General features: G+C 35.9%; 1 protein-coding gene across 2 annotated transcripts in view; it reads left to right on the top strand.

Annotated features, from left to right (window-relative positions):
* The window catches only part of WDR27 (WD repeat domain 27), a 93,635-nt gene that overhangs the window by 47,737 nt on the left and 19,141 nt on the right, over window positions 1-26,757 (top strand). For both annotated transcript variants that reach the window (XM_039570032.1, XM_039570031.1), the window contains one exon: window positions 4,556-4,654. In XM_039570032.1, the coding sequence (XP_039425966.1) occupies window positions 4,556-4,654 (99 nt within the window). The remainder of the gene's footprint in view (window positions 1-4,555; window positions 4,655-26,757) is intronic.

Raw genomic sequence — 26,757 nt, 5'->3', positions numbered from 1 at the left:
GAAAAACCATTTGGATGACATCAGAAAATACAGCAAAACTAAAATGATGGCTGACTATAGTGGAAGAATGTTTATACTGGAGTTATTCCTCTTCTTATGAGTGTTAGTTCTGTTAAAATACAATTCTCTTTGGGGTTTATGTTTTGTTTTGAAACTTTTGAAGTTAAAAATAAATGTACTTTCAATATTTAACTTTTATTCTCAGAATTTAGACTCTCACTGGCTAGTTTATATATCTGTGGCTAGAGCTACTGAAACAGAAGCTGGTTTTATACACTTTTATATGATGATGTTTTTCTTTTAATCAGATTTTATTGTGTTAAATGTCAAAATTACTCAAAAAATTACTATTAGTTTTCCTTAAATCAGTTATTGGAAGTGAAGCTGCCACAATGTAATAACTATGTAACTGGAGTCTCTGCCCATTTTTCTGTTGAAGTTGAACCATAACACCTAAATATTTAAGATTTATGGGACTAGAAATACAGATTCAGAAAGATGTTTAGCAGTGGTTCCACTAGGATAGATTTTTTAGAGTGGAGTGCAATGGGCAGGTTGTGTTCCCAGCAACGTTCTGTGTGTTTTGTCTAGCAGCTGTTCAATATGAGCATACTCTTTGTAGTAAAGGTCAGAGGAAAGGGCTTTCCCATGTCTTCCAGTGCTTCAGTGGTTAGCTACAGGTGGGCTTCTACCAGTAGCTGCTTGTCATTACTTCCTCTGATCCACTGAATCTTGTTATATAGTGTGACAATTTGGTAAAGTGCTGCATCCCAGCCCAATCTCTAGCTCAGGTCTAAGAATCATTTCTTGAAAGGTGGGAGGTAAGGGTTTGAATACTTTTTAGGCTGAGAAGTGTGACTACAGCACCAAATACACACCTGCTAGATTATAATGAAGCTGCATGACTGCTTCACAGCATTTTTTTGAAAGAAAGGTATGAGATAAATGGTCGATTTAGAAACTGTGTGAAGAGCATAAATTACTAAAATACCTGGGTTTAACAGACCTTGGATTCTTGTTAAAAAAAAAAAAAAAAATGAACTATTATCACATCTATTTTACAGAGTGGAACGGGGACATAAAGATTAAGCCAAAAATGAACATAGTCCTTCCCAAATTAAACTGAGAACCTGGAATGGAAAGTTAATTTTTATTGGATAATTTTGGCAAAGTGCTATAAGCCATAGATTCTGATGGAAAAATTTCAGCTTCACTAACCATGTCTCTCTGTGATATATTCTCTTGGTTAAAAAATGGAGCATGTTTCTTTGTGAATCAGAACATTTTGTGCTTTTGATTCTTGCTGTCATTGACTTTGCCTCTTCTTTGTTCCTCCTTCCATTAAAGGGAAGGAGAGTAGGCTTGGAGAAGTGAGAGGAAAGCAACCTGTTTTATTAGATCCTCATGTGTCAGTTAAGCAGAGTCCAGATGACTTATTGTGTGTATCAAACGCATGCATTTTGATTTCATTATCTACAGTAGAGTTCTATTCTGTTTAAGTTCTTATTTCTAACAAAGTTCTGTAGTATATTAAAAACCACAACGTATTTGTACTGTTTTGGTCATTCCCACAGTTCCAAAGGGGATAGATATTTTTCAATAGCTATGAGTAATAGGATTTGATTTTATGATGCAAATACTTTAAACTGTCATGACATTACTGAATATTTTGATACTGTTGAACCATTTTGACAAGATGTCCTTGGGATTTAAGAGGGCCCTTTGGTAAGAATGACTTCTCCCTGTTTTCACTTATACTCTTTCTTTAGTTAGATGTGTAGGAGCATCCTGTTCTGGAAAGTGCAGTGCAGCTTGTAATGCTTTGTGCTCCCCTCTCACTCAGTGTACTCCTTTCCTTTCTGGAGTTTCCCTGGAATATGGACTTCTACATCATTTTATCTCTAATTTTCTTGAGACTTGCATGTTCCAATTAATTGTGTGAGCACGACCGCTGTAGTTTGTTCTGGAACTGTGGTTGTGGTGCTGAAGTACAACCTGACTGCAGTCTCTACACCTGATCCTTGCTGAAGTACAAAGGTAATTTCCAGCACTCTGTTCATGGAAGGAAGACCTGTTGAAAGTCTGGACAATAGGATTGTGCAATATGGAGTGTGACAAAGCTTGGTATGAAGGAGAGAGCACAATATTACAGGTACTGAGATATCACATAAATGTGAGCATCTGATAATTTTGGTACTAGCTGGGTTGGGGTATGATAGCATCAGAATTAAAAATGGAAAGCCACTGCAGAGGGAGGAGAATGGATGAATGTGGATGTGGTTACACCCTGTAAAATAAGGGAAGAATACTCTTGTGTTAGAACTCTGAAACCTTCTCTGTTTAAGCCTAATAGCTTGGCAATATTGTAATCTGTTTAGGATGTGAAGTAAATAACCAATAGTGCCTCTTAATTCTTTTATGTCGATAAAACAACTAGAGGTATTTACAAGGAGCTTTTTTGCCTTTTCTGTATGGTAACAGCAAAAAACTTGAGCTGTCCTGTGTATAGACTGATTTTGCTAATACATGGTCTTGTATTTTTCTTTAGAGGAAATAATTTCATGTCTACAGATGCATCAGAATGCTTTCCTTTGCGTCATATCACTTTTATCTTGTTTGGGCTCCACTTACTGTTCTTTTCTGTTGTGAGATGATCGTGTCCCAAGTGGTGAAAGTCACAGTAGCGATGTTATGGCCATATATTTTAAAACAAGCAAATGAAAATTGCTGCTTTTAAAGTAGCAATGACTACTAGCAATGACTACTCATTATTATTACAGGTTTCCTAAATTATTTTAGAATAAGGTTTCCTGAGATATTTTAGAATAGGCAGAAAGGTCTTACTTTTTAAAGAAGGATTTTTAATTAACAAGCATTTGCTTTTAGGAAGGAGACAATGATTTTAGCACATTGCCAAAGACTCTGCTACTTTCTCAGTATGCCAGTATCTGTGTGTAATGCTACAAAAATCCAGAGTTTAAAAATGGATACCTACATTTCTGTCTGTTTTCAGGTACTCCATTTATGCCAGTAGATGGTTTCAATTCCATATCTAGGACTGCGTCTGGGTTATGAGAGGTTTATAAACTTGCTCCAATTAAGTAGATTTACATTTAGCTTCTTTTTTTGACTCCCAGTGGATATGGCCATGAATGGAATATTTGACACTGAGAATAATCCAATGATTTTTCAGTGCTGGTTAGGACTAGACAATCTTTGGTGTTGCTTGCTAAGATTTGTTTTCTGAGTGGAGCATTAAACTTTTTTCAGGACTGGAATTGGTCCATGAATATTTTCATAAATTGGGAAGACTGTCAGTTGAGTCCACACATTTTTGGGACACATATCTTGTTGCTATTTGCTGTCTGATAGGGGAAGTTCAGCTGTCTTGAGTCTGAATGACTAAACTTATTTTAGAGCACTATCAGCAAAAATCTTAAGTCACAGTGTAATACGCTTCTGTAATAGAGTTTCTACACAGTTTAGTTTGGTTCAGTTTACGTCAGATTGTGTTCTGAATTCCATGTTCATTAATGTCAGAGATTTAGTAAAGATGGCGGAACTTTAATTTTTTTAGTTGAAACTTTAGAGTTTGGATTATCATCTTTGACTATTTTTTGCATGCTTTACAATCTGTTCTATCTTTTGAGATACAAATTTTATTTATAATATACCAAATAAGACTACATACTATGGGTCTGTTTTAATATGCCTTGCATATGCATAGTCTATCCTACAAATAGTTATGATTTTACTATATAAGGAATAGTCTAGAACAATCCCGTGTGTCTGCACGTGACTCTCACAAGTGTTTATTGTGTGGAAAATCTATAATACAGGATTTATTTCAAAACCTTGTTTTTTTTTTTAATGTAAAATAATGCTGATTTAATATCACAGTAATTCCATTTTCATAGTATCAGTTTTGGGATGGTTTTCTGATGCAGTTTTTTTGTTATTTGAGGCTGTACCAGTAAAATTTTAATTTTCTCCTAGGAAGACACTTTTCCCTTTTTCTTTTGAGAAAAAAAGTCAGGCAATATACTTTTTCTCATTGATGATACCTGCAGCACTTGTAATATTATTGAATTGTTGTTGAATTCTATGCTGTTCAATTAAAAATTGCAAAGAACTGTGTAGAAACTGAAAAAATTTACCTTAACATTGGAGTGATCAAATTTAGAAAGGTATTAGATTCCACTTAAAAGAAAGGATTTAAATTCCAAAGAAAACAATTTAAAATATATTTTAAAAGGGTAATTTTTTTACCTGCTCCTTGAAGTACACCTAATGTTTAGTTATTTATGGGGAAAAGAGTGCATTACTCTTTCTAAATACTTTAAAAAAAAATTGAGTTAATTTAAGCATTTGCTAAATTATCCCAAATGATAGAAATCAATTCTAAGACATTGATGACTTTTATATTTGTTTAGCTATGATTAAAATTTTCTAACTTCTCTGTAGGCTGAATATTTAATGTTCTATACTATATCTTAATGCTTCTAGAATGTGATTATTTTTCTTATAGTGAAAATATCAACTCACTGTTTTTTAGGCTTACATATATGAAATGCGTTCAAGCACTTTTTTACATAAACTGGGGAGACACACAGAATCTGTCATCAATGTCAGTTTTAGTCCTTCATCTCCACAGGTAAGCCATTGCTTTTTTCCTCTTTATAATTAAAACATGTAAAATAACTATAATTTTATCATTTTAAAGCTACAAAATTACAAAAAAGCACCCTCTCTGTGGTCTTGCTCTTTATTCTGTAGTCTGCTCTTTTATTTACATGTGCCAATGTGCTGTGCATCTGTAGGGCTATTCATCTACTTCCCACTGTAGTGAGGTTATTGTGCCAATTACAAACTCATGCAAAATTCCACATGCTACAGCGACAAATGCCCTGATTAAGGGCCTGGAAAGAAGAATTCTGGCCTGGGAACTCTTATGAACCTGTACATGTTGAATGTTGGGAAAAGGAACATACATGTCGAATTACCAGAATAGACAGGGTATGTAAGGGAGAAATAAGTAGGGGCAGGGAAATGACAAGGGCCTCAGGCTTGCTGTCATTATTCAAAGGCCTGAAAGATTTAAAAAGCAACATTATTTTAAGTTTGCTGTCTCAGAATAAATATTGAAATATCTTTATCACAATATTTTGAAAAACTGTTACTTTTGTGCTTTGAGTGTTTTTGATATCTATAGGTAAAAAGTACTCCAAAGAAGTTAGGCATTATGCAGTTACAGTTTCTATTATTTTAGTGAACATTATACTATGCTAACAGCATTCTATTTCAATGTAATGGTTTAATTATAGTGCAGCAATATATACGAAGAAGTTTGTTTTCTAAGTTTTATTTTGACACCCAATCTTCCCTGAAGCTATTTTATCACGTGAGTTCTTTGTATACTGGTTTTAATCCTAAAGATGTACTTTCTTTGTTTTCATGTTGAATTTGCATTGAAGCCTTATACTTTCCACTTTTTTCCTTACTCTAAAGACACAACAATGGTCACTATATATATTTAAGTAAGAGTGCACAGTAGCTTCTGTTCACTTCACTACCTCCTCACCACTGGCTATACTTGTTACTATTAATATTTATGGAGTAAATAGAATTCTTTTACTTGTAGGAGTATTGGAGCATTTACATATCTCCTTCCATTTGTAAATAAAGATGCTAGCACTTCTGTGATTTTAGAATTTCTGGAAGTTTTATTCCTTATGTATATATTTCTTGAACTGAGAAATAGTTGATTGCTGTCTTATGGTGAATATTATGTGTTTCTGGTCTTTGGATTCAGCAATGTTATATTCAACCAAATGGTATGGTTTCTTAAATGTTGCAGCCAAATTAAGAGCAATGCAAGGTTTAGCACTGAACACACTTCTGCAAAAAAGATATTATATACCATAGGAATGGAGCTGACTATAATCTTGCAGCATCCTGATCTATGGTCCAGCTGTTGGAATGCATTTTGGTGGAAAATGTCTGATTAGGAGTTTAACTGTTAAAAGTCTAGAAGTTCAATTGTAGTAATACTATGAATCAAGACTTGGAAATAACCAAGTTCAGGAAAATCAGTTATTGATCAAGGGGGCAGAATCTATAAATGGTGTAAAATAAATTTTGGCTGCGGCTCTGAGCCAGACAGGTATGAGACTGTGCCTTGGGGCACAAACCCTTCAATAGTGAATTTTATGAAACATCACACAGTCAATTAAGTATTATGGTTGAGAGCCTAATCTGAAGCTCAAGAGCCAGAAACCCTTTTCTTGAAGAGCTCTTTCCTGAGAAGCAAAGCCTGTGGACTTGAACCAGCTGATGAATCTCCCCACAGATATGGTTCTGGGGAAAGATTTTGATGTTATCAGGAACACATTAAGAAGCAAGGAACGTGTAAAACTGCTGCTTTGAAGGATTACAAATGAAATGTAAATTTAATTAACCAAGTAATTCTGCATAATAAGCACTTCAAAATGCTTTCTAAGTAAGTATTTTTGGGGGAGTTAGAGAAACACAAAAACTAAATCAAACCAAAAAAACCTACCTGGGCTTTCCAACACAGAGTTTAGCAAGACGTTACATTCCAAGGCACTAGGAGAAGCTGCTAAGCAATGCAATGATAAGCTTGTAGAGTAGAAAAGAAGAAAACCACAAATTAATCAGAAAAAGAATAATCTCATACCTTGAAAGAAAGACTTTGTATTAGGCAGTCAGAGTTTCCAGTACTGGAAGATTTTTGTACCGATTGTTACCACTGGTTAGGGATTTAAAATTGGCTCTATTCTTGTTTCATCCAATGTTTGAATGAATATAATTGAGATTTATTTTGGGTTCTGAACAGCCACTGAACAGCATAAAGCCCCATTGCATTCAATGGAAAACACTGGCAGGGGAAAGAGAAATGGGTGAAAAAAGAAAGTGGCTGATGAGTGAAATTCAGACATTATAGCTAAGCTTTCTGCTGTGGAAACATCTAGCCAAAAGTGAGGTGTTCTGTCAGTGCTCCAGTTCAGTTGTTGCTTGCCCAGCACCTGTCCATGAGGTAGCTTATTCCAACCATTCTTATAACTCTCCCTTGCATAAGTGTTCTTCCAGAAAAGAGGGGAAAACCCTGTGTGGATATAATATTATTATAGGGGGCATTGTTGCTTTTATCATATGGTAATCTGCAATGATTTATAAAATGATTGATATGAAGGCTGGAGAAGGAGAATAAGTTAGAGCCTTTGCAGTTATCTTAATTTTCAAGATGATTTCTCAGTTTTAGCTCCTTATTGTCACTTCCTGGTTTTCACTCATTGTTCAAAACTTATATAGGGATAAATATTTATCTTACCAAAATCATTAATAACATTTCAATCTATTTTAGGGAATATACATTAAGGGTTATTATACTGTTTAACTATAACTGCAGTTACTAACTATAACACATTTGAGTCAGTCTAAGTTAAAAAAGGTGAGAGTCTTCCAAATATGGGAACAATAGATAATTTCTGAAATGTTTTTGAAGCAGGATAAAAGCAAATGGGGACACTATTGTCATCTTCTGTTTTTTGTGAAGTTGAGTATTGGTATATGCTGTGATGGAAGTTATTTTTTCCTGGCGGAATCATGACTTTGAAATCGGTGTGCATTGCTACCACCCTATTGATACGCTGAGAGGCAGTTTCATGCTTTTGGTGAGCTCAGGCTGCACTTGCAGTTGGTCAGCTGGCCTGGCTGAGAACCTTCTGATGCAGACTATGATTAAAATTGAGTGACAAATCAGAGATGATCAAGAACAAGAGAGACTATTTAATTTTTTTCCTATTTAATGCGAAGCCAGCATGTTCTCATGTGTCTTGATAACAGTTCTTAAACTCTTTGCTCATTTCACAAGCCTGTTCTCTTTCCTTAAATATTCCTTGTACAGTTTAAGAGCAATGCAGTCTTTGTATGAAGATTGTCTTTGGCAAAGATTGTACTGCAGTTTATGTCTGGTAAGAAGATATTTCCTTTACCAACATCCAGCCAAAAGAGGCAGTAGCATTAAAAAAAAAAAAAAAAAAAAAGCCTCCTGCTGACCTCATCTACAAGATTTCTGAGGTTGAATGTATTTCTGTCTTTGTCTTCTTGAACTTTTAGCTAAATCTGTGTACTCACATTTGGTTAATCTCAGTGAGGTGAATGAGAATATAGAGTGGAAATTTCCTAAATTTAATGAACATACCAGTTTAATTTTTCTATCCAAATTACTGAAATATCAGTCTGATTAAATTTTATTAATATTTTATTTTTATTCACCATCATGTTCAATATCCTTCTCTTTTTCATCCTCAAATGTACAGATTTATTATGATGGTATTAATAAAAAAAAGAAGGGATGGCAGTTAATGCAATTTGTCCTAATCTTTCATGGGTTGCTCCAGATCAACTTGTAAATGTTACCAAAACATTCATGCAAAGCAGTCCAAGGCAGCTGCATCTGCCCTTTCTTATTCTGCGAGACTCTAAGACATATGAGGGGGAGAAATTGGGGTAAAAAGATCTCTTCAAAAGGTAACAGCACCTGGAGTACTGTTGAGCAAACAAATCACTGTGACATGAATTAAACTTTGGGGTTTTTTTTATGTAAGACGGTGCTTTTAAAAAAAGTCGTTAGCAGTCATTGACTGATACAACTGTTTAGCATGCAAGCCTGCAACGTGTTAAAAGCCTTGATAGTCTTCAGGTTTGGAGAACTGCATAACTCTTCAGCTTTCAAACTTCCAACAGTTAAATGGATTTAGAAATTGAGCTGAAGCAGGGAAGTGCTAGTCAAAGTAACTCAGGGGAAAAGAAGATCTTCAAGTCTACCCAACTCTGGAAATCCTCAAAGTGGTCTTGGCTTCCTACAGTGCCTTGTTTGGCTGCTGTCTTTAAGCCACTGGTTATGTTTGCAGATCTTGGCCCTTGCTGCCTTAAAAACTGCCTTGACAGAAAAGAATGTAGAGCTTTGGGCTGTCCCACACTCCTGCTACAAGGGTAGTTGAACCTGTGGAGAACCTACTAGAGTGACACAGCAGATAGTCCTACTGAGTTTATTCCAATCCCTGAGAATTCAGAATTAAGAGCTCATCACTGAACATATGTGTCTCTGTTTATAGCAGAAAGATAATTTCTTTTGCAGTTTCTAACAAACTCCAATAATATTGTGTATGAATATAGCAAAATATGAATTGATGTTGTTTAGTGCAAAAAATCGTTTGTACCAAAAAATTCTTGCGAGTACATTTGAAAACATATGAAGAAAGATGGCAGATTTTAAAAGAGAAAGAAAGATCCTTCTATCAGCTAGAAAGAACAATATAATTCAGTTTAATCATTGAATACTCCATCCATTTTAAGTGTGTTGCCAGCAAACAACAGCTGTACACCACATGATTTTAAATATGCTTGCAGAGGTAAGCTTCTCAATTCATAGCACGTTTGTCATATAATCTTTATGGTACTTCTTACAAGGGTAGATACTTTATTGAATGGCGCTGTGAAGTTGAAAGGGCTGGTATGAAACAAGTGGTTACTCAGCTGTTCAATGTGAATTTTGTTTACCAAATATCTAGACAGGGTTCCCTGTGGACTGGAAAGAGAGAGAATTGGCTGGGAGTGGGAAGGAAAGCCACTAAGTGTAGCCATAGAGATAATGTGGAGAACAGACAGCTTCTTGGAAACTGTCAGTTAGACAGTGAAGAGAGAATGGTGGAGACTAAAAACTGGCGGGAAAGAACATATATATGGAGTGAAGTGATGATGTTGGAGAGATGAAGAGAGTGTCTAGAGGGAGGGAACGAAAGCCCTAAGAGGTGATAGCTGCAAGGTTAAGATTTATATTTTCTGCACTTCTAGTTAAGCCTTCTTTTTGAAAAAGATAGCAAGAGTCAGATGCCTGTCATTTGGTTTTCAGAGATGCTGAGAACCAGAGGTTGCTCTTTACTTAACAGTTCTGAAAATTGGTGTGTTCAATGCCTCAGAAAAACCCAAGCTTTTCAAAGGACATAAAGGGAAGCTTCCAGATGAGATAAACCTCACTTGCTCCCTTCACACACTACACAACTGTCTTGTAGGAGCCAATAATACAGTATTGAAAGGGATAAGCAAGTGAGAATCTGCTTTTCATGCTCCATGAAGGGGCATGTAGAAAAGTATTTTGTGAAGTGTACTTTGAATACAGTCTCCTCCTCTGTCCAGAGGAGCTGAAGTAAGGAAGCTTTGCCAAACAGGAGGAACTAAAGGACTAATGATTAGGAGTTTGTTCAGCTAAAATTTTTATAGAGAAGCAGGAATTACAATTTAATTATCTTATGTAGCACTTAAGGAAGCTGTCAAGGTACCTTATTTCGCTTTCTTGAAAAGTGTTGCATTTTACTCGCTCAACAGATAGTATTCATAGAATGCAGTTGAACATTTGCTGATACACTAGAAACCATTCTGGAGGAAGCTCCAGTTCTAAAATTTCTGGGCTTTTCATGTAGAACATGAAAAAATTTCTGGGCTTTTCATGTAGCTTCCTCCTCCATTTCAATTAAAATTCAAGCATTTGCATTCCAAGAAGATTCTCCCTTCCTGGGAGAAGAGTCTTTGAGAAATTTAAAGGCAAATTAATTGGCAGTCATGATACAAATGTATAGTGAATGTACAACAAATCAGAGCTCAGCCATTAAAAATATATTTATATGAAATACAAGCAAAATGAAGTGTGGAATAAGCTGCATTCTAAATGAGCTTTTGGAAAAGGGAAAGCTAAGTCTTAGCTAACAGATTAAGTATGAAAAGAAAAACAGACTCAACTTCTGTCTTAAATTAAAATAGCAACATAAAATGATTCCAGCTGACTGATGGAGTATGATATAGCCACACCAAACATCTTGGCCCAGCTCCTGGCTGTATCTGAACTGTGTTCAGCATAAAGGGGAAAGGCGGGAAGCAGAAATTCTTTAAAGCTGCCTTTTGTGCTTCTTTTCTTCCAGTCCACTGCGTAAAGTACAGCAGTCTCAGAAGGGATTGATTCTGCACTCCCTAACAAGTTTTCCTTGTGAGCTGATCTGGCAACTGAGGGGACTTTTGCTTTGCCTTCTTGCTTTCAGGGCTGTGATGTGTGCTGGAGTAGGCAGGGAAAAGTACACGCTGATGAGGGGATCCTGTGCCCTTTTTTCCTATCTTATAGAAATATTCAACATCTGCAATCACCACTGTTCCTTGCTGCTGTGCTTCTGAAGAGTGGTGTTTGAAATGTTTAAAAATTATGGTAATACATGCATTAAAATGCTGATATTGACACCTGAAGGGACTGGTTAATCTATGCTTTTTCATAAATCATTCACAATGTATTTGTCTGGAATATTGTAGCTGCTGAGACACTGTGACATGTTTCTTTTACAAAACTATAGCTGTAGTTTATCCAGCTAGTTATTAACTCATGTAAGAAAATTTCTTGAAAGAAGTAGATAACTTCCCTGCTGATATATCCTGCCATGTCATGCCATACCATATCGTACCACACCAGAAACAAACACAAATATGGGACTTATTCCAGCATTTAATACCTTCATTTCTGCTCCTCTGCTAACATCTGGAGAGAATCACACTGCCACTGCCTTTTTCTTTGGTAACCAGGTAATGAGTGACCAACACTGTTCATTGCAGAGAGAAGCTAGATTGGGAGAAAGAAGAATGGCAATTATGAAGACTCTTTTAAAATGTCAACGTGATATGTGTGTCATTCTTTAACCTGAATCATAGAATGTCTTGGGGTGGAAGGGACATTAAATACAATCTATTTCAAATCACTCTGCCATGGACAGAGTTGCCACCCATTCATTACACCTGGTTGCTCAGGGCCCCATCCAACTTGGTCTTTAACTCTTCCAGGGATGGGGCATCCACAACCTTCCTGGGCAATCTGTGCCACTGCTTCACTACTCTCTGAGTAAAATATTTTTTCCAAACATCTAATCTAAATCTCTCTTTTAATTTAAAAACATTTCCCTATGTGCTATTGCTATCTGCCTGTGTAAAGGGTCGCTCTCCTTTTCTGTAAAACACTTTTAAGTACTGAAAGTCCACAATAAGATATTCCTGGAGCCACCTTTTCTCCAGGATGAACAACTCCAGCTCTCCCAGCTTGTCTTAGGAGACGTGCTCCACTCCTCTGATCATTTTGTGGACATACTCCAACAGGTTCACATCTTTCTTGTGCTGAGGACCCCAGAGCTGGACACATTATCTCAGGTTAGGTCTCCTTGAGAGCGCAGTGAAGGTGGAGAATCATATCCCTTGACCTGGTGGCCATGGTTCTTAAGCATAGCCCAGGATGTGGCTGGCCTTCTGGGCTGTGAATGCACATTCTTGCCTCATGTTCAGCTGAAGATCCACAAGAACCCTCAAGTCCTCCTCTGCAGGGCTGCTCTCAATTAGTTCTCGCAGTCTCATGGCTGGGATTGCTCTGACCCAGGTGCAGCACCTTGCACTTGGAACTTACTGAACCTCATGAGGTTCTCACAGGCCCACTTCTCAAGTTTGTCCAGGTCCCCCTGGATGGCATCCCTTCCTTCTGTTGTGTTAATGGCACCACTCAGCTTCAGGTCATCTTACAGACTTGCTGAGGGTGCAGTCAATCCCACTGTCTTTTGAATGACAAAGATATTAGAGACCACCAGTCCCAAGATGGAGCCCTGAGGGACAGCTGTCATTACTGCCCACCACCATAGACCTACAACAGTCTGGCTGTGCCCATCCAGCCAGTTCCTTATCCAACCTTCAAATCCATCCTTCAAATCCATGTCTCTGTAGTTGGGAGATAAGGATGTCATGTGGGCCCTTGTCAAAGGCCTTCACACAAGTCTAGGTAGATGACAACAGTCAGTTTTCCCTTGTGGACCATTGTAGTCACTCCATCATAGCAGGCCTTCAAATCCTTTGAGGAGCAGCTAAGGGCCTTGAGCTTGTCTAGTTTGGAGAAAAGAGGCTGAGCAGTGACCTCATTGTTCTCTACAGCTTCATGAAGAAGGAACATGAAAAGTGCTGACCTCTTTTCCCTAGTGTCCAGTGACAGGCCATGTGGGAATGGCTCAAAGATACATCCATTAGAGGAGGTTTAGAGTTGAAGTGATGAAACATTGTTTTACAGAGAGGATGGTGAAATATCCTGTGGAACAGGCTTCCTGGTCAATGTACCATGCTTTAATACCATGCTTTAATTTTTGGTCAGCCCTGAAATGATCAGGGAGTTGGATTAGATGATCCTTGTAGGCCTCTTCCAGTTGAATTCTATCCCATTCTATTTAATTGTAATTCTAATTCAATTTATAATCCAAATTCAAATTTGAATTTTATTCTTTCTATCTCCTCCTTTCCCTAGCAGTACGTGCTGAGGAAATCTCTCAGATTTCTTCCCAGCCCTGCATTAGTAGAAGGGACTGAATGACTAATCATGTTCCAGCCGAGGTGTTGGCTGTGCCCCTTTGTGGGAAGAAGGCATGTACCTTCTGATGGGTGTGAGAGTTGTGGACCATCTTATGATGATTTGAATAACTGGACAAATTTTCAAAAAGCATGTGTGAAGTGTTTTTTCTTAAAGTCTGTGTTCATCAAGTTCGGCTGGGTTTCCAAAGGATGTCAAACCCCTGCATCTCTGACACTCGCAAGGCTCAAAGGCAAAGTGCTCAGTCTGAAGCAGGGTGTGCTCCTGAACTACATGGTTGCAAATGTTTTTGAGGTGAGCAATACCTGTTCATTTCCCTGTGGATTTTTTTTTCTCCTTGTAAACAATTTTGGAAATGCCTGACCTGTTTTCTGTGGAAAAAAATGCTAAAACAAGAGAACTTGAGAACAGCAGTGCTCATCAGAGCAAAGGTCCATTGGCCCAATACTCTTCTTCAAAGTGGTCAGCCATCGTTGTCTAAAGGAAAGCTTATGAGTTGTGCAGGTCTGCTCCTGCCAGGGTCCTGTGAGTGCAGGCCTTTTATGGCTGGGACCAGCATTCCCTGGAGCTTCAAACCACATGGTCTCCTGCCAAGGACCCAGGGGATGTGTCTCAGCTCAGCCTGGGACCTTCAGTCCCATCTGAGCTGTGTCCACTTCTGACCTTGTTTTCTTAGTGGGCCTGGGACCTGCGCACTGCAGACAGCTGCTCTATGTACCCCTCAAACTAGGTCATAACTTCTTAGGCATAATGCCAGGCATAATGTAGCATAATTATTCTATTTTATTCTATTTCCTGTGATCACCATGAGTTGAATAAAGATGAGACTGTCATTTGCCTGAAATGCCAGGGGTTTTCAGCTCCAAAACCACTTTCAAGGACACGTCACAAAGATTACAAGTGGAAACAGGATTTTTATTTCTTTCCTTTTGTCTTTCTAAATCTGTTTCAGAGCCAATGCTCACAAGAATTAAAACTATCTCACAGTCTTCAGATTATTCAAGCTTATTTACAGCTAATGCAGACATGTCAAATCTTATCATTTAGTGGTCTTTTCTGAATCCCAATAATGGGTTGAAATCTATTTTTTCATTATGTATTACTGAGTACAAATTTATTTAAGATAAAAATTATTTTACAAGCCAGTTTTTCTCTTGGCATGACTCTATAGACTTTGCTCTCATGAGGCCTCTATCGTGGCTTTCTAAAGTGAAGGGATTTTTTTTGTATCAAAAATGCTTAAAGAAGAAAGGGCTATGTTTTTATCTAGAATTTTTTGGGACAAAGTGAAGCCTTTTGCTTATTAACAAGTTGGAACTCAAGTGTCCATTTAGAAAATTACTGAACTTGCTCAAGAGATGTACAATTGCTGTGATGCAGAGACTTTGAGAAACAAGGATAGCTAAATCCTAAAGAAATATCTGGAATTGTTCCCTACCCGTATTTGTCTGAATAGGTGCATATATTTATCATCTATGTGTACCATATCCATTATCCCTAGACACATTAAAAATGCACTTAAAACTAATGAAAGAAGCACTTTGCTGATAAAATGTGAAAGCTGTAAAATTCTACATTGAATTGATAGTGCCAGAAAAACTTTTTTTAAAAAATTGTCTTTTTTACTTCTACAGATATTTGATTGGAGAGAACAGTTTTTTATTAATACATTTATAATATGTTGTTTACTTTCAAATTTAACAATTTAATTAAATATGAAATTTTGAAACAAGTGGAAAATATAATTACTTTGTTGTGCAACAGGTCTTAAAAATTGTCTAGTGAAATATGAATCTTGTTTCTCACTGTTATGCCAAGATAAATTTCTGGGAAAGGCTTTTTATTAGTGTATCCAAAAGCAGATAGAGTGCTCATAGTTTTAAATCTCAAATTATAAATTTGTATATTCAGCTGAAATAGAGGTTTTTTTTCTCCCTTGCTTACAGTCAAGACAGAATCATCTATGGTCTCACAATATATATTCATAACTCATGGCCATAAATTCAGCAGTATTTTTTAGGAATAGACCTTGCATTGTAATTAGGTGATAGGAAGTTTCCTGAGTTGTAGCACAAGTCTGTCAAGTATGCCTTTCTCAGACATAAACTCTGTGGATCATCTAAAGATTTAAGGAACCTCCTTCTTCTCTGACTTCCATTTTGCAGTTCTTTTTTCACTCATCTTTGAGTGTTTTGTCAGTTTGTGTTTTGGGTTTTCTCCCCTTTTAAGCGCTGGAAAAAATAAAAAAGAGGGACCTTTCAGAATGCTGAAATTTTCTGGAGATATTTTAGCATTCAGAAACTTCATGAGTAAGATGAAAATTAGTAGATCTACTATCAATATGAAAATATTCTTCACTGGTAAAAATGTTAAAAGAAAAATTATTGATATGCTGACAGCATATTTCCCAGGATGAGTGATGGAGTCCACAGAGAGAATTATTCCTGAATATCTGTGGCAGTTTAGAAGTTTTGAAAGCCAGACTTTCCATACTGTTTTTCCCCCTAGTTCTATACGGTCTGGCATACTGAAAGCAATGAAAAATTATATATAATATTAAACCTTTTATTTTAGGCAAGGGATTCCTTGTACAAATGCTGGTCAGGTGTAGGCAGTTTGAGTCCATTAGCCTTTATTAGCTCTGTCTCAGCAGTGGGCCTGCAAAGTCAAGTGCAGTTGGTCTTCACTCGTTTAAAATACAACACGCTGAAATGTAACACGTGCCATTGCAAAATGAGATTATGGTTTTCACAATTAAAATTCTAGGTTTGAGATAGGATGATGAGTGTAGTATAGGAGCCTTTGTAGAGCAGAGTAATTGAAATTTAATTACCCACTTCGAATTTGGACAGAACACTGAGGGTGAGAAGTCTGTAACAGTTAAAAGCAACATCTGATTCCAGTTATCAGATTTTAGCTAACCTTCCTATATTAAAAAATTTTTTAAATAACTGTATGTTGCCAAATATAATAAATAGTATCATAATAAAAAAAGGGAAACAGAAATTGTAGAGCTATCATTCTAAGAAAAGGCATATAGCAAGATTAAAGTTTATACAAAGAGTATGACATAAATGCTACCCTTTCAAGGGTACATATTTAGAATTCCTTAGGAGTAATACACATAGAACCATCAGACAAATCTTGAGGACTTCCAAGAAGATGTACCGTAAACTAAAAGTCACACTATACATGGCAGCATTTTATTGTATCTGGAGCACGTAACATTTTCTCCTGTGATTCTAATTAGAAGTTGAATTCCTTCCATTCTATTTTCAGGACTGTTTTAATATGAAGTTTGATACAAAATTGAGAAATTTTTTTGTTTTCCTTGAGAAGCAGTCCAAAAGTCTATAGGAATATACCAGTTATAACAATAGATTCCCATAAATGCCTGTCATGCCAAGAAATAATAGTTACAAAAAAGTGCTGTTTTAGAAAACTAATTTTTTAATTGGGCTGTTTTAGAGAAATATCTTTAGTACTCATCTTAAGGTTAAAAAAGTACCTAATGAGGGACACCCAAGCTGAGGTTCATTACAGAATTCATAAGGATTTCTGAAATCCCTTCTTTGCCTTGCAGAATACTGTTTTTTTAGTGTGAAATATGAACACGGACTATGAATTTGCTTCTAATCTAGATGTGATCTGAATGTTTTGAATAGGTTCCAGCTAGCACCTGAAATGTTGGCATTGCCTCTGAAATGAAACTTTTGAGGTTTTTCCATCAATAATTTATGTAAGCAGCTATGGTACTTACTGGGAGAAGTGTTTTTCACTTCAAGTGCCTTCTCTTTCCAAACTTCAGACTTACTCTATATTTGAAGGTTGGAACAAGTTCTGTCTATGGATGACTCAACTTCAAAATGTTTTGTTTGCACTGCAGAATATGATACGCTCTCCATTGGGAAGCTGCTAGTCTGGCATGTTTAGCTAGTTTTCCTGCTGACTTACCAAGTGTTATGCAAGCATTGCTATCCCATGACTTGAACAGCTCCTGTTACTTTTACTTTAAATATGGACACAGAGCTTTAAAACATCTTATAAATAATAAAGTCCTTCATGAAAGGGAAATGCAATATTTCAAGATACAAAGGTCCATATGAAATAAATATGATTCCACTTTTTCTTTAAGTGTGATTTATATGCCTTTATTATTTTTAAACAGAATATCCTCTTCTCTTGAAAATATTTAAATATGCAATATGTAATTTGAGACCATGGTTTGTCTTTAGGATTTGCTATCTGACAAATATTTTCCATAAAAAGGTGGATAACCCAGCAATAAAATGAACTTTCTTTCTGTAGGCATATAGATATAGGGTGGAATAATTAATGACCAAAATATATTTTGAGTCCCAGGCTATATCACCCAGGCACATTGAGACATTGCAAATCTCTCAGCCACAGAGGTTGAGTACCACCCAGAGCAAAACAGAACCTTTAGGAAATGGAAGCAATGCTGAATTAATAAAACCCCTTGTTACCTAGGTCAGGTTGCGTATTATGGAACTGTGGTGTGTGTTAGAATGGCAGAAATCTTTCACATATGTTATTTTAAAAGGAAAAATCATTATTAAACTTCTGGGAAAATATACTTAATATGTAACCAATATATTAAAATTGACCAGTGTGATGGAGTTTTGTACAGAGAAATGAGTCATATTAACTCCTGTTTGCGTGTAAGGAGAGGTAATACAATTAGCTAGAGCTAGCATTTCTGGCCTCTTTAAAAAGGAAATGCAAACAAAAGAGAATGTGATGGAGTCTGAAGGGAAAGAGACTGTTCTCCAGGAGCAAGTTAAAGAAAACAAATGTTAATATATTTGCTAAATTGCATAGTTAAGACTTACGCTGGAAGAGGAAGAGGTTTTTTGTTAACGTATTACGCTACATGGGAAACTCTGAAGAAGCCAGAGATTTTTATTTATTTCAATGAAGAGTTTTGTAAATAAACTGTATGATATCAGATCTGAAATCCATTTGACTGACATCAAATGTCAAGTACAGCTGTCCAGCCTGTCGCAGTGCTTACAAGTGAAGTGAAAAACTGTCACAGTTTTAAAAGTCCCACTTCTGTAAACACTTCCTGTTCCACTGAGTTATTTTGGGAGTTTTAATGTGCAGTGGTTTAAAAGAGGTGGTGCCAATGAGTAGAATATAAAAACAGTATTGAAAATCACTTACTTTAACTTAGTAGGAAATTATATGTTAGATGGCAAAGTGCCCTTCAACTTAGCCTTTATTTCTGACATTTGATTTATTAAATGTTTGCTGCTTTGTGCCTGATGGACACAAAGTATAGTCTTACAGTTCAAAAGGAGAAAAAATGAGCGTGTCTTTCAGATTTATAGTCAAGATGTAGAATGAAGGGCTTCCTAAGAGCTAAATTTAAGTTACAGGTCATTAATAGACAATATTCAAACCATGTCCAATGTTCATCCTTTCATTTTCATTTCTACCATGCTTCTAAGTTACAAATTTCTAGATTTAAAAATTGGAAAGATTTGAAATTAAAAATAAATTCTGCTACAGTTAAAACTAAGAGAACAGCAAGATGACTGAGATTTATACAGTAGTTGGTGGGAACAATATTCTGTTGGAGTGTAGGTGGATTATACAGCAATGTTCATGACCAAGATGCTCACAAGACAACAGTGGCTCTTTATTAATAGTAATATTGGAGTCTGGAAATATAAGTAGATTGCAAAAACAGGCAGCCCATGTTAATGAATCAGAAGGTTTTGTACTTTTCCAGGCTTTTATACATAAGAGTGTAAGGTATCTGCTACAGATGTTGGCTTATGGACTAAATAGCAGGATATAAAAACACTCAAGTGATTTAGGCTTCTAGCTTACAGATCCTTTTTGAAGATGGAATTGGAAGCTGCTCTTGAGTCAGTTATTTAGTTATCATTTATTCATTTGTTAGATCTTATATTAAGTATTTGAGCTTTTAGTCATTTAACTCAACTCATGGAGACTCTTACTGTTGCTGTCGAATGGCCTGAGTTCCATTCCTCAAGCAAACCCACAATGGGTGGTCATAATATGTTGGCAGTCTGGGACACTCCACCAATAACAAACAGCTCCTAAATAGGATGTATCATGGGTGGCCCAAGAGTTTCCTGGGAGGGACAGTTTCAGGAAGACACTATGGCTTGAAGGAGAGTAATGCTCTCTATTTATAGATGTGTTCTTTGTTTAACTCTGCTAAGCATGGCTAAGCTTGTGACAGCCGCTCATAGGGGAAGGAGACACTATAGAAAAAGGTGATACTGCATACATAATAACTCCACATGAAACTGTCTCACAGGTCACAGTCTCATTTTTAGGGATACTTTGGTAAACGGGCCTGTTCTATGTCAGTGAAGAAAATCAGAGTTTACAACTCAGTTTATAATTATGGAGGAAGGTATGGCTCCTGGATTGTGGTAAAGTAGTGAGAGATCAGAATATTTCATTATACATCTTGCAATATCTTTAAAAATAAGTAAGCTCTTTACATTAATTGATATAGTTGCATTCTTCTCAAAGAACACAGTTTTACTTCACAATACTGTATACAGTTGCACCCTTGTGCTGCTCTATTGCCAAACCACAGAATTTTTCCAAACTTTGAAGTTGAAAGAAATTTGTGTGCCAAATTGCTGTGGGGTAATGTTGATTTGAATTATGTTTTCCTAGTATGGAAGTGAATCACTTCAGTTACTTTCTTATTAGAGCAGTTTCTTTTTGTTGTCTCTTTCTTAAGAATGATACTACTTCCAGTAGTACAGCTCCTTTGTTTAAAAATATCTTCTGTTGATTTCAATGCCTTCTATATATTCCTCATATGCCAATGCATTTATCAATTCTTAGTGGTTTATATTAATATATTTATGTCAGACGTGGCAAATTGAAATTTAGCCATGAAAAACCAGCAAAGTAGCCTTTTTTTTTTCATTATTCTGGGTACTATATGTTTATTGTCCATTGAATGCAGTCTAATATCTTTCTTTTTATAAAACGCAAATCCTGCAATAGCAAAAACAATTGTTTTAATTGGAAACAAATGCAGAAAAAACAGAAAAAGCATGTTGCTATAAACAACTATTAGGGTTGAATCATACTAGAGTTTTGTGGATGTTTTCATTTTAGAGTGTCATTTGTTTACTAATTTCTGACTTTTTTTTATTTTTGGACAAATTATTAACACATGTTTTCTCAGCTGCCAAGAAAAAATGTTTTCATATTTTTAAAGTAAAAGGTGAGCAAAAGTATTCTTTGCACTTTTTGTGTGCTTGCTCTTGTCTCTCTTGAAAAATATTACAGTGGCATGAGATAGCTGCTAAAACCATAGCATGGATATAGTGTTTTCATGAAGTATCTTTCATTGGTTTATGAGAAAACACTTTTGCAGCTCTCTGCATTATGTTGTATATTTTCAGTAAACCTGACAAGAGTCTACACTGCTCAATTTTTTTTTTTGGGGGGGGGGGGCATCACGAAGAAAGAAACAAGAAAGTACACTGCATTAGTATTGGTTAATTCTGACACACAAAGTGGCCTTAAGGGCAGCTAGGAGAGAGCTATTAGTAATTTTATGGTTATTTATGCAAGCATATAAACCAGTCCATTTAGTTATTGAAATCTTTAACATGTCTTCATTTTTTTGTATACCCCTACTTCCCTAACAATATGAGAATAGAGACAGACTAATGAAGTCTTTTAGCTGAAATTAGTGCTCTTTTATTTTTTTTTTTTTTTGGTCATTTGCTGTTTAGAAAACCATAGTTGATGAGGCTACAAAACTGAAAGGTTGTTTCTAGATCAACGTTGATCATTGAATTTGCAAGCTAAAATTTGACAGTGTATTTGAATTTATTGCAAGTTTGCTTGATAAAGAATTCAGAAAAATCAGCTCTTGGTTTCATTTATTTCCAAAATTCATAATGTGAATCTGAAACCAACTATTACCTTGCAGGAGGTTGATTTCACAATTGATTTCTTGGATGGTATGGTCACTCTTCTGTATATTAGTGTTGATGAGAGAGTAAATTATCCCCTTTTGATTTTGAATTCACATCACTGTTGTGTGGTACATGAATAAGTGAGACTTTCTATATGTACACATACTTGCAGAGATCATCAGAAAATCTATAATTTGCCATCTTATTCTGAAGAAATCTTCAGGTCTAACTAGTATTCAGTACCTTGAACCATTGTGCCATTATAGTCTACTTATAATTGTGATGCTATAAACATTGTCACTTGTCGTTGAAGACATTTATTCCCTCATACTATTAAAGAAATGCAGATATTTTATAAAATTTAATTAATTCTTTGAGCAAAATGAAAACATTTTTTCTGATGGATAATGGCAAAGAAGTCTTTTGTGGGATTGAAGTAAATGAAAGCAAATTAATGATATTTTTGTGCTTTTACATGCTTGAATATTTCTAAATGCAAGTAAAATTAAGCAGCAATCTTTTCCTCTCAGTACAGCTGAAAAAATATTTTTTGCACAGCTAGATCTGATACCATGTGTGGATAATTAAATCTTGTGGAACTGTTGACAGCACTTTTTGATTTCCATGTGTCCTTATCCAAGCTGCCCCACTGTAATTTCAAGGAATCTTGTATGGGAGGTGGCTCAGCTGGACAGTAACTAATACTACTTTGCTTTGGAAATTCAGCAGTGATGATATGCCATTTCTGGCTTACTTTTGTAAGTCCATGCAAATGCTCCTACATACAGTTTGAAAAGAAAGTCTATAATGGCTTAGTTAACCATACAGCTCCTGATTATAACTGTCCATATTGAAAATCACTTGCCAGTGATACAAAGGTGAAATAGTGTAACTGCTTCAGGGACTGTTAATGAAAACTATCAGCTCAGTAGTAGGTTTTAAAAAGATGTCCTGCAAATGAATGTTTCAGAAAGTGAAATATTTGCAGAATAGCTCGTGTCTTTGTCTCATATTAATGGACTGTGGATGCTGAAGATGACTTCTGAGTGGTAGCCTGATGTTATCAACACTCTCTAATTTTGTTCTTTGCCTTATATCAAGTAAGAGAACAAGATCAGTCATAAAAGTATTTGCAGCAAAACCAAACTGTTACTTCCATCTTTGCTGGTTTGTTTTTTAATGATTTTCTATGAAAAAAAAGAAAATGGAAAACTTTCAAGTTGCCAGCTTTCTTAAGAAATTGTTATTTGTCAAGTGTTGCATGCTTGTCCAAATTATTGACAGGGCAGTGGTATTGCCAGAAGTACAGTCACCATCTAGGCTTCTGCATAGCTTTGGATCTGCAAGGAAACTGTGCATAGAAACTGCTTTGGAAACTGCATAGGTGCCAAGTCAGAAGTGGAGTGGTTTGGAAGTGGGATGGAAAGATAACATTAATTATCTGTACATTAATTAAATCTGTAACATTAATTAAATGTAGGTAAGAAAGGTGTACCAAGGGAAAGAAAACACAGGAAGCCATAGGGAAAAGAAAGTGGACAGAATTACCTATTTGGTCTGAATTCTAGACATTTGCTAAGGATGTATGTCTTTTGCACAAGCACTAGCACATTTACTAAACCTCCAACAGATGAGCCAGAGAGTTTGCAACAAGGTAAGAACATATATATTTTTTTAAAAATTACTTCATGAGCATTCATTGTGTGTTTGCTTGTCACAGCATTCAGAGATTGCTTACCCTCACTTGTTACAGATTGTCTTGTGGAAAAATTCTATGGTCAATGTGCGGGCAGTTGTGAGTGGTGGAATTTCACATAAGTCCTGCATTCAGCATGCCCAAAGCTAAATCTTCCATATTCCAAAGAAACTTAATCTGTGTTTGGTATTAGCAATTTTTATTGAACGTCCATTTTGAGCTGTTTTTTGAAGACATGCAAGTAATATTATTATTGCTGATGTAATACGGTCCTTTTTTTAACTGGGAGGTTATATAAAGACTATGTTATGTATAGCTATATATGAAATGTTTTGAAAATATTAAATATTTTCAATTTTAAGAATTGAGCTATTAAAGAATAATACCTGTCTCTTTGAATTTTTAAATCACAGTTATTTTCTCCACTTGCCTGTGAGTCTTCTTTATGCTGCTCAGAGTAAACATGTAAGGATTTCTCTGTCTGTAAGTCTGTATGGAGTCTTCGGTCGTTCTGTGAAAAAAACTCTATTAAACATGGACATTTGCTCTTAATGACCTTCAAAATTTAATACTTTGGAAGACTAACAGTATACCCTACATTCTCTTATTTTATACTACCCTGACAGGAAACCCCAAAGATTATTACAATTATGTTTATAAACTTCTTAGAAGTAATTTTTTTTTGACACTCAAGCATCATCTTTTTGGGTTTCCCATGCTACCTATCAATATAGTTTTGAATTTCAAATTTCATTCCATGCAAGTAAAAATACATTGATGTAGTACTAATTAACACTTTGCAGCATTCCACAACTATTTGGTTCTTTTGAATGTTAGGGTAGGCTAAGGAATTATTTGTTGCACTTATGTCTGACACAGGAACTGTGCTCCTGTAAGCAAGATGCTCAAAGCTTGATACAGGAACAAACTTTGGAAATTTGATAGTGAAAATTATTAGCTTAGGTCTGATGCAGTGAACAAAAGAAAGGAAAGGTGGTGTATAGTCACAGTTTTGTTTTGAATTAAGGGGTGACAGTGGTGAAAGAAAGGAAGGATAAAAGCAACTAACCAGCTGAGGTAAAAAGACATGGTTGCAATGAGTCCTAGACCTAGATAAATGTTTTAGCTGTTTAAATTAATGTGGAAGACCATATGCTTGAGGTCTTAAGCAGAAAATTTTTTAGGACTAGCACATAACCTAGAGGTGACAATGTAGAAGGAAACTGAAGTTGCAGATAATCTCCAATTTACCTGTCCCAGTGACAAGTTACTGACTACAATAATGGAGAAGGTTTGAGCAAAAATTACAGTGAAAGAGAAATAAGGATCCTTGTTCTAATCTTGTTGGAGTTGAAATAATGGTGAATCACTAGCCTGGTATGGAGATTGGTCTGGAAGAGAGGTTTAACTGTGAGTCACGCTTAGAGAAAAAGTAGCTTGACATTATCTAATGTGTAAGTGGGGGGAAAGAGAAAAGTAAGGACAGACTTCTGTGAAATGTTGTTGAGAGCTGACTGGGATATAAGAATGCTCTTCTGAGGGACTTATAAAAGATAATCAGGACACAGAAGAAGCATGGAATCCAAGAGAGATCTAAAATCCAGAAAAAGCATTATCAGCTGTATTGAAGGCAGCTTGATAGATGGAAGCAAGTACGGATGAAATGTTTATTGTCAGTTATGTCTAGGAACAGATCATTGGAAAGAATGTCAGGAATTTTTCATGGGCAAATTCAGGGGCAAAAGGTATGATAGACAAGAGGACTGCAAAAAAAACTTTACCAAACCTGACTGCAAACAGTGCATGCTTTGTTATTAAGTAAATGAGAGGTGATCTGTAACTGGAGAAAGAAATGCAGACAGCAGCAGGCCTTTCAGAAACTAAGGAGTGTTTACACTGGAAGGAGGAAGAGTCAGATGACATTGATATGTTAATAAGTAATGGAGAGAATAAAGGAAAGAAGTTAATGTGTGGGACTGGGCCTCTGAGGCAAAGGAAGGAGAACAGAAGAGGAATATCTCAACTGACAAGGAAGCACTGCAGTAGGTGAAAAGAAAAAGAAGACAAATGTAGAAAATACTTTGGAGAAATAAAGGTGATTAGGAAAGAAACTGTAGGGATTACAGACATGAAATTTTGTGCTAGAAAAGAAGCATTATTTAGCCAAGGTAGTAATCTCACCAAAAGCAGAGAAAGAAGAATCTCAGATTCTGTATTGAAACTCGTGCTGACCATTCCTATAGGTAAACCTTTTCAGTTCATCTGCTCAGCTGAAGCATCACAGTCACTCCTTCACCCACGTACATAATAAACAAACCTAGTCTGTCATTAGGGCAAGGGTCTGCTGGGTACTTCAATTGCCATTCCTGGTAACCTATATTTTATCTTCAGTAGAACTGGTCTCTGAGATCTGTACTCATAAATGTATAAAAGATAACCTTTCATGAAAAATGCAGATAGATCTTTACAAAGGCTTTTTATTGAATCTCTTTGGGTATTACATATCTTCATGCAAAGTGCTGTGAAACTCATGCTTTTGGGGAAAAGGATAGAACAGAATTGTCTTCTTTAAAAGTCTTTAGAATTCTTTCTTCACAATTTTAACATACATCAGTCTGAGTCTCTTAAAAAAAGTTTCTTAGCTGTGTAGGGCAATATAATATTCCTTGTGGACTAAATTTTATAGGAATGATGGCAGCTCAAGGATATGCTGTTTCAAAGTGACCCATCAGTCTTACAACTCCTTTAGGTTCTGACTTTTTCAAATGAAATAAGAACCAAGGCAAAGGATTTGCTTTATGGATACAATTCTTACTTGTGTGAGCTTATGCCATTAGTGTCTAGGTATTTACATGCCAAAATAGTTATACTTTATGTTCTCCCATGTGCAATACTAGATTCTCAGAAGGCTAATTGCACCATCCTACGCTATGTTTATATACGGAACATGTTATTAATCTGGTTGCTTATGTTTATTCAAAAGGTACCTTTGGAAGGTGACACATTAGCACTGAGCATGCCTGTCAAACCTTGGCAGCTGAATGGCTTTGGCTTTGTACTGGCACTTGGAAAAAAGAAGAGGAGAAAAGATTACTTGTTTCTGTTTGAAAAGTCTTTTGTTCCTGAAGGAAATACATCTACTAGGTAAAAATGTAAAAAGGTTTCTCCCTATTTCTGATCTGTCTATGACCTAAAGGAGAAATCTTACTCAGGCACTACAGAGAAAAAAATACCAAGATCAAAAGCTTGTTCTTTGGAATATACTTGACAGTGATTTGAGTAAAAATTAATCTTCAAAAGAAGTAGTAGCAATTTATCCCGCCAGAGTACTAAACCATTATGTAAAATAGTTATATACAATTAAACTCACCAAACAAAACAAAAAAAGAAAAAGAAGAAGAACAGAATCCAGAAGAAAAGAAAAAAAAAAAAAACCAAAAAAATTGAGTATTCACACACAATTTTAGCGGAAAGCTTTAAAGTTGCAGGAAAGGGTAGAATGAACATTTATTTTTATAAGATGGAAAATTCTTAAAACAAGAAAGGATAATAAAAAAGTACTAAAAAACACCAGTAAATACAAGGTGAATAAAAAAGAGATATGCCTTGTACTTGCAAGATAATGACCCTAGAAATGTAATACATTTCCCCAAGAA

Source organism: Corvus cornix, chromosome 3 (assembly GCF_000738735.6).
Source record: "Corvus cornix cornix isolate S_Up_H32 chromosome 3, ASM73873v5, whole genome shotgun sequence".
NCBI lineage: Eukaryota > Metazoa > Chordata > Aves > Passeriformes > Corvidae > Corvus > Corvus cornix.
Note: the sequence above shows the minus strand (reverse complement) of the source record. Positions and strands in the feature narration are given on the sequence as shown.